General features: G+C 34.0%; 1 protein-coding gene across 1 annotated transcript in view; it reads left to right on the top strand.

The window, feature by feature from the left end:
• The first annotated feature begins 1,876 nt into the window (after positions 1–1,876).
• Positions 1,877–8,880, top strand: part of LOC108768371 (target of wingless) — a 94,597-nt gene continuing 87,593 nt past the window's right edge. The window contains exons 1-4 of the mRNA XM_018518771.1: positions 1,877–2,031; positions 3,275–3,410; positions 3,580–3,891; positions 4,315–4,407. Of these exons, the coding sequence (XP_018374273.1) occupies positions 1,877–2,031; positions 3,275–3,410; positions 3,580–3,891; positions 4,315–4,407 (696 nt within the window). The remainder of the gene's footprint in view (positions 2,032–3,274; positions 3,411–3,579; positions 3,892–4,314; positions 4,408–8,880) is intronic.

Below are 8,880 nucleotides of genomic sequence, written 5' to 3'. Positions count from 1 at the left end.
GGGATTCATATGTATTCCTTGTAATATATTTCGAAATTACATTATCTGTGCTCTAATATCCTTTCCTAACTAGAATGAATTAGAATCAATTATACTATAATATTAATTTTATTAAAATATTTAAAATTTTATTAAATCGTAATTAATTTTAATTGTCATTGATATTTACATACTATTGACAAGTCAGGATGCGAACGACTGTCTTAGCCATTTTTATTTTAAATTACGATTATAAACAAGCCGGGTGCGTCAAGTATGCTGCTGCTAGAGATCTTGCTCATTTCCGATTTTTTATTTCTACAATTTTCTACTTGTTATCGATGTAAAAATCCCTTTTCAGTTTCCGCGCCTCTCATTACGCTATTTATTGCATTTCGTTCTCTCATTAATGTGTCGTTATACTTAATATACTTCAAATGTCATCCGTATTTTGTGTAGTATGTATATTATAATTGTAAGAAATTATTCCATACACTGTCTTAAAGGATATCGAAAAGACGTCTACATCATAAGAAAGCCTTCAAGATGTCGTTCAGAGAATTGTGTTCTACGGGACTTTTCAAATAGAGATACTTGAAATATTATTTTGATTTCACTTCTTTTTTTATGGCATTATTCTTGGTACGTTTTTTCTGCAAAATATACTTGACGCCTTTTTTTACATTTTTAATATCTTTTTCGATAGATTTCACGAATTTTTGCTCAGTATTATTTTCATTATCATTTTCATATATTTACAAAATTGTTTGATTATGTAAAGATATTGCAAAATATACTTAATGCCTTTTTTTACATTTTTAATCTCTTCCGGTTGATTATCATTTTCTAGCTTAGTTAACAAATACCAGTATATAATTTCGGTTTCGTACAATCCCCTTTTGTTAAACATTATAAGTTAATGAATATTGTTTGAATTAAAACGTTATTTCATTATCATTTTCTAGTTTAATTAAAAACTATCAGCTTATAATTTCGTTCTGTCTGATCTCTTCATATTAATCAGTCTTTATCAATTTACTCATGCATGCTCTCATTCGAACGTAGACAGGTGATAAATATCATAAATAGCCAAATAAAAACGTAAATAGGTGAATAGGTGAAACATTGGAAGATGGATAGATAACATCCATAGGTGAATAGATCATATAGATATATAAGTTAATATGTAAATAAATAAAATAATGTATACAAACAGATGAAATGTAGAAAAATTGGGAATGGTATGCAGAAATGATGCGAAGAAGTGCAGAACAAATGCGGAAGAGATGTAAAAGAAATGTAGAAGTGGTACGGAAAAGATGCGGAAAAGGTGCAAAAGAGTTGCGGAAACGGTAAGATTCAGATGCGGAGAGGTGCAGAAGAAATGCGAAATTAATACGGGAGAGGTGTGAGAGAGATGTGGTACTGTTGTAGAAAAAGTACAGAAAAGGTACATAAAAGATGTGGTAGAGATGTCAGAAGGATGCGAGAGAGATGCGGAAAAAGTACAGAAGAGATGCAGTAAAAGTTCAGAAAAGATGCGGAAAAGATGCAAAGGAGTTGCGGAAACGGTAAAACTCAGATGCGGAGAGATGCAGAAGAAATGCGAAATTAATACGGGAGAGGTGTGAGAGAGGTGTGGTACTGTTGTAGAAAAAGTGCAGAAAAGGTACATGAAAGATATGAAAGAGATGCCAGAAGGATGCGAGAGAGATGCGGAAAAAGCGTAGAAGAGATGCAGTAAAAGTTCAGAAAAGATGCAAAGGAGTTGCGGAAACGGTAAGACAGATGCGGAGAGATGCAGAAGAAACGCGAAATTAATACGGAAGAGGTGTGAGAGAGATGTGGTACTGTTGTAGAAAAAGTGCAGAAAAGGTACATAAAAGATGTGGTAGAGATGTCAGAAGGATGCGAGAAAGATGCGGAAAAAGTACAGAAGAGATACAGTACAAGTTCAGAAAAGATGCGGAAAAGGTGCAAAAGAGTTGCGGAAACGGTAAAACTCAGATGCGGAGAAGTGCAAAAGAAATGCGAAATTAATACAGGAGAGGTGTGAGAGAGATGTGGTACTGTTGTGGATAAAGTGTAGAAAAGGTACATGATAAATGTGAAAGAGATGCCAGAAGGATGCGAGAGATGCGGAAAAAGTGCAGAAGAGGTGCAGTAAAAGTTCAGAAAAGATGTAGAACATGTGTGGAAAAGGTGTAGAAAAAGTGCAGAAAAAATGCAGAAAAAAGTTCAGAGGTGTAGAAAAGATTCAGAAAAAGTGTAGAAAGTGCTGAAAAAAGGTGTAGTAAAAGGGGACAAAATTTTGCGAAGACGACGACGACGAATCTGAATAAATAAATGACATAAATTGGGCTGAAAAATACGTGCACATATTCATATCTAAGCATCAAGTACACTTATGGACATGATTATAATCTCATTTTAATTGTAAAAATCTATATTCTTCCCCAATATATGCATTTTTTAATAACATCAATTTGTTTAAACAAAATAATTTTTAATTATATAATCGAGTTCATTGCTGTAAAGGATACGCTATAGCGTCTCTTTCATGACATGGTATTATTATATTATGTACTACAAAAAATATACTTGACGGAAGCCGCTACCGCGTCTTCTGATTCTCTTAATATGAACAATCTTCACCGGACAGCCGATAAATCGCAAATGCTGCCGTTTATGTACAACGGTGTCAGAACGAACAGAAAAGACCAACTAGTTGATAACGTTTTTGTTGCTAACAAAGGAACTCAATAGATAAACATATATTTTCTTTTTTGACCAAATTGGCTACCCTTTCTCGCTGTTAACCGAAGAATTGGTTTGGATTTACTTTTCATATACGTTTTATATTTTGACTCACAACATGGTTTGTCAGTATATCATGGTTGGATTTGTAACATATATTGTGATCGTTGGGTGAGATGATTCGATTAATACATTTTTTATACCGTTACCGAAATTAATTTTAAGTTTAATGTCTATATAAATTATTGTTTCGGGGTTTTTTATTTATAAACACGGCTGATAAGGACTTAGTACAGTCGAAATGGTCCGTGAAATTATTATAAAAGAATAATAAAGTTACTGTTTGCACCTTACAGAGCTCGTTTTTTGAAATGACCTGGTAGAAACTTTTTATTTATTGTTGAAATTTATACGAGTGAATTATATAATATATTTTCCATTGTGTATATAATTATTTATAATCCTTTAAACATAATTTAATCTCTGAACATTATTATTTACTTAAAATTGTAATCTAATGCTGATGATTAATTTTCAGACCAGTGTCAGCGTATGCCCTTTTCTTTAGAGATACTCAGGCAGTAATTAAGGGAAAACATCCAAATGCCAGCTTCGGCGAAGTATCTAAAATTGTTGCATCAATGTGGGATGCACTAGACATTGAACATAAAAATGTAAGTGTCTAAAATCTTAATTACCCTACATATTTCTTTTACTTATTGATAATTATATTGAATATCGTTTTTTTAAACTGCGACATATTAGTATAATTATAGACATATTAATATAATTGTAATATTAATATCCCATTGTTGCTAATTTAAAATATAAACTTTTATGTAGTATTACAAAAAGAAAACCGAGGCAGCTAAGAAAGAATATTTGAAAGCTCTCGCGGCATACAGAGCATCTCTGGTAAGCAAAGGTGCAGGTGAAAATGAACAAAAACAGCAAACACCACAGCCGCAACAACAAATGCAATACAGTGGATACACAAGCTATGCTAACAATACTGCGCCAGCAAATGTTTCATATCAAGTTTATAGTCCTCAACATCAACCTTCATCGCCTCAACATCAGCAACAGCAGCAACAACAAATGGCTGTTAATAAAAAGTCATCCCATCATTTAGCCATGCAAGGAAACCCTCAACAAGTATGATCTTATTGCAAATATATGGTAGAATTTAAAAAAAGATTCAAGTACATGTTATAAAAGATAATTTTTTCGAAATTATGACGTAACTTTATACTTGTTCTCATGACATAAGTACTAGTACATAGACAAAAATTAATACATAAATTTAATGATTAATGTATTATTCATCATTCTATAAATGAAATAGGACTATCGTTTGACTTATTATACAATGATATACATATAATAAGTAAAACACATTCTATGTAAAAAGTTTTCTAAATTTTTGTTTATTTTTTTCTTTATTTCTCTATGTATAAGAACTAATGTATGACATTTTATTTTTATGAGATTAATAATTCATGTATGAATAATTCAAATCATATAGAAAGAAAATATAAACAATTTGAACAAAGAATACATGTATTCTCATTTTTATAGAGCTTAATGGGCAGTGTAATGGCACCACTGCATATGACACAACAGCAACAGCAGCACATGCAGCAGCAGATTTCTCAACAGCAATATATGCAGGTTAATAAACTATACATATATACGCACATATATAAACACATATATAGGATGTCCGGTAAAAACCGTAACAATGTTTAAGGTTCCCAACACATGAAACTTTAAAACGTCTGCGATGACTATGTCCCAGCTTAAATCGCAGTATTTTGGTCTATGACAATTACTACCACAACGTCATTATGACATTGTGACAAAGTTGTAGCGGCAAAAATGAGACAACAATTTTGGGTTTTGAAGACGATGTCGTAGCTATTTGGCTGCGCAATTATTTTACTGTGGAAAAGTTGTCATAGCCATCACGCAGTTTCAAAATGTCTGCGATAACGTTGTCGCAGCTTAGACTACAGCATTTTTGACTAGTATAACTACCGCCAAAGAGTTATTATAACGTTTTAATAAAATTGTATTAGATGTTAAACTTAATTCCTATCATTTTTTCATCTCGAAAATCGATTTGTTTCGAAGAGAAGATGAATGAATACCTTAATCAAAGTAATTTCCTCCATTTTCTACTACTTTTCCCCATCTCTCCGGCAACAGGGCAATCCCACGAAGGTAGAACGCGGTGTCTTTCGAGACGATCCATTCATCCACCCATTTTTGGACTTCGTTGTAACTGGAGAAGTGTGTGTCCGTAAGTGCGTGTTGCATCGATCGGAAGAGATGGTAATCCGACGGTGCCAAGTCTGGAGAGTACGCTGGATGCGGCAGAACTTCCCATTCAAGCTCTCGAAGTGTCTGCTTCACGCTTTTCGTGACATACGGTCGAGCGTTATCATGCAACAAAATGACTTTGCGTCGATTGTTGACTACGGACTATGATCTTTTTTGCATCAATACGTCACTCAATCGGTATAATTGCTGTTGGTAGCGATCAGCTGTAACGGTTTCATTTGGACCCAAGAGTTCATAATACAGCACACCTTCCTGATCTCATCAAACGCACAGCAAGGTCTTATGCCCGTGAATATTTCTCTTCGGCGTTGAAGCAGATAGTTGGCCGGGGTCCACCCATGATTTTTTCCGCTTGGAATTATCAAAATAAATCCATTTTTCATCGCCAGTCACGATGCGCCACAAAAAACTCTTTTTTCTTTACCTGGCAAGCAAAGAAGTCGCAATAGTCAAACGATTCGAAATGGCACTTTCTGACAACTCATGTGGTAGCCATCTCCCTTCCTTATAGATCTTTCCCATGGCATGCAAGTGTTTTGAGACGGCCTTTGGAGTAACATTTAACTGTTTCGATAACTCTAAAAACGTTTGAGCTGGATTCTCATCAAGCAATTCTTGCAGCTCGACATCTTCAAATTTTTTCGACTGTCTTGGACGTTCTTTGTCTGTCACATCAAAATCACCGTTTCGAAAGCGTTCAAACCAAACTCTACATGTTCTTTCCATTGGAGTTTCATCACCATACACTTTGGATAATAAGCGATGCACTTCAGCTGCGGTTTTCTTGAGGTCGAAGTAGTGAAGAAGCACACGTCGGAAAAACAGCTTATCGCGATTCATTTTCAATCGATTGGAAAATCTCTTTGTCGTCGAGAAATCTAACCTGTGAGGATTGAATCACTTTCAGCTATGTCTAAACTACAAAAGACATATGACTTCATCGTCGAAACTCGCCAGCGTTGGAGCCAGCATCCTCTAGTAGCGAGCGATAGGAATTCAGTTTAACACCTAATAGTACCAAAAATAAGACAACATTTTTAAGTTTTGGAAATGATATCGCAGATATTCAATTGCACAACTATTTTGCTGTACAGAGATTGTCATTGCCGATATGTTACAGCAGTGATAATCTGAATAAAATAAACTAATAAACAGAATATTCTTTATTTGTAAATTAATATTTAATGAAAGTTTAATTTTAACTTAAAGTTACGTAAAAATATTTAAGATATAATAAAAAAATATTTTTTTACAAATTTAATTAAACTTGTAACAACCCGGTACCTTTGTCTTACTAAAATTAGATCAAATTTAAAGATTAATTATTCATTGCAACTTATTACAATTTATAACGTACATATAATTACTAATGCGTACGCAAATTCATAAGTATGCTGATTAGATAAAATTACACAGATCTTTAAATAATAATTTTAGAGCTGAAATGAATGGGTCCGTTTAACCATCGCTGATACATGCTAAATTTAACCTAAAACTGATAGTTTATGTTACCCTTTGCTTTTGCTATGACACACAAATTACAGCTAGATTATAGCTATTTTGACGATAAAGTTATCATATATGTACTTTTACAGTCAAAATAGATGTGACTCCATTTTGACTTTTTTATTAGCTATTACAGAGACTATACAGATACCAATACAACTAAAACAGCAATGACTTCATTTTTTATTAGCTGCCACAGCGACTGTAGAGCTATCAATATAGTTAAAATACCTGTAGCTGCATTTTAACTTTTCTATTAACTGATTGCTATTATATGCAGAGAAAAGATTAGTCAACGCATCTAAAATAGAGCTGTAGCAGTTAAAACGTGTCCTTATGATAGGGACAGTTAATGTCGTTGCAAAGCCCAATTTATTAACTGCTAAAATTTAGGTGCTGCTGCCAAAAATTTTCTCTGCTAGAGTAAAATGGCAACCGGCAGCATCCTAGAAACAATTGCGAATGGAATGTTTGGTTACGCGGCTAAGATAATGACGAATAGTTGCCACTTACTGGGGTAATCCCGATTGATCACGGCTTGATTGGACACCACCAATCACAGCGACCGGTGCTTAGGAGCTTTGTAGTCTCAAGCGCTGTGAGTGGCTCGTGTCCAATTGAGCTGTGTCCAACTGGGTGCCACTCCCACTTACTTACATAGCTACTCATGTTAAGTACGCTTTTAATTTTAACCAATAAAGTTGAATGTCGACAGCAAATGTATTTTATCTTCAATGGCCAACTTTTATCAATAACAGCAGAGTTTGAATTAGCAACTGATATTTAGCTAATATTACTAAGTCCTTTTTTTGCATGTAATACAGCTAAAATAACTGTAGCTGCCAAATAACAGATTGTAATTAAGATTGACAGAACATTATACTACATGCAAAAAAGGACTTACAAGGGAATATAACCAAATGAATCTCTCCAATTTACATGAACTTTTAGTATGTTGTTCTATGGACAAAAATAGGAGACACGTATTTTTTTATACGTGTTGAGTCGCATGTTAAGACTGGATTCGGGGAGACGCTATTAGCGCTATTTCTGTCATTCTATCTTCATCGTCCATTAGACGTAAGACAAGGATAGTACTACACAAATGGCGCTGATAGCACTCTGCCCAAACGCAACCAAAGGAGTGAAATCCTCTCTTGAAAAAAGTTGGTTTTTTTTCTTTCAGATTGAATATCGTCGAAACTGTACGATAGAAAAAAATGTGCAGAATAAAAATTGAATGGCATTAAGAGTACTGTAGAACTATATTTAAAAAATATTGTTTTTAATTATTTATTTATAATAAAGATTATTTATTTATAAAGAAAAAAATTTTTTTATTATAGTTCTAAAGTACTCTTGAAGCCATTCAATTTTCATTCTGAAATTTTTTTTCAATCTCTTCCAGTATCTTTCGATAATATTTAATCTGAAAGAAAAAAACCGATTTTTTTCAAGAGAGGATTTCACCCTCTTACGTGTGACTTAGCACGTATAAAAAAAATACGTGTCTCCTATTTTTGTTCATAGAACAACATACTAAAAGCTCATTTAAATCGGAGAGGTTCACTTGGTTGTGTTCCCTTGTTAGTATTAGGTTGGTGCAAAAATAATGTCGATTTTTAACCTTCAACTTCAAATCCAAATATCTAAACTCATAATAAACTTTATTAATCGAAGTAAGAACCATTAGAATCTACACATTTTTGCCAACGAGATAGAAGTTTTTTTATTTCATTAGCATAGAATTTGGGGGCTCTAGAATCGACGACTTCTCTGAAGGCGTTTTCAGCAGCAACTTGGTTGTTGAAAATTTTTCCCTGTAAGAAGTGATCGAGATGTTTAAAGAAGTGGTACTCGGTTGGCGAGAGGTCCAGTGAGTATGCTGGGTGAGGCAAAATTTCGTAGCCAAGTTCGTTCAGTTTCTGCAGAACCGATTGTGCAACGTGTGGATACAGTACATACAATAGCGACAGTAGGGACGGAATCCATAGACGTTGCTTAAGATCTGTCTTGAGATAGTCTTTGTCAAGCTCGATTTAGGGCCCAAAACCAGCTTAAGAATGCATCACATGTATAAATGGATCTTGAAAACTCGAGTTTGAGCTTGAGACTGTCTTAACGAAGCTCGTGCTTAAGCACTCGGCTTCGTCAGGGTTTGTTAAGGCAGTCTTACGTTCAAACTCGAGTTCTCCAGCTTCGGAAACATTCGGGATTTTCTAGAATTTGTCTAATGACAATTAATCAGGGAATGGAAAGTTACTTTTTAAAAGTAACAAGTTACAGTTATTCGTT

Source organism: Trachymyrmex cornetzi, unplaced genomic scaffold (assembly GCF_001594075.2).
Source record: "Trachymyrmex cornetzi isolate Tcor2-1 unplaced genomic scaffold, Tcor1.1 scaffold790, whole genome shotgun sequence".
NCBI lineage: Eukaryota > Metazoa > Arthropoda > Insecta > Hymenoptera > Formicidae > Trachymyrmex > Trachymyrmex cornetzi.
This window is presented reverse-complemented; position numbering and strand designations above follow the sequence as displayed.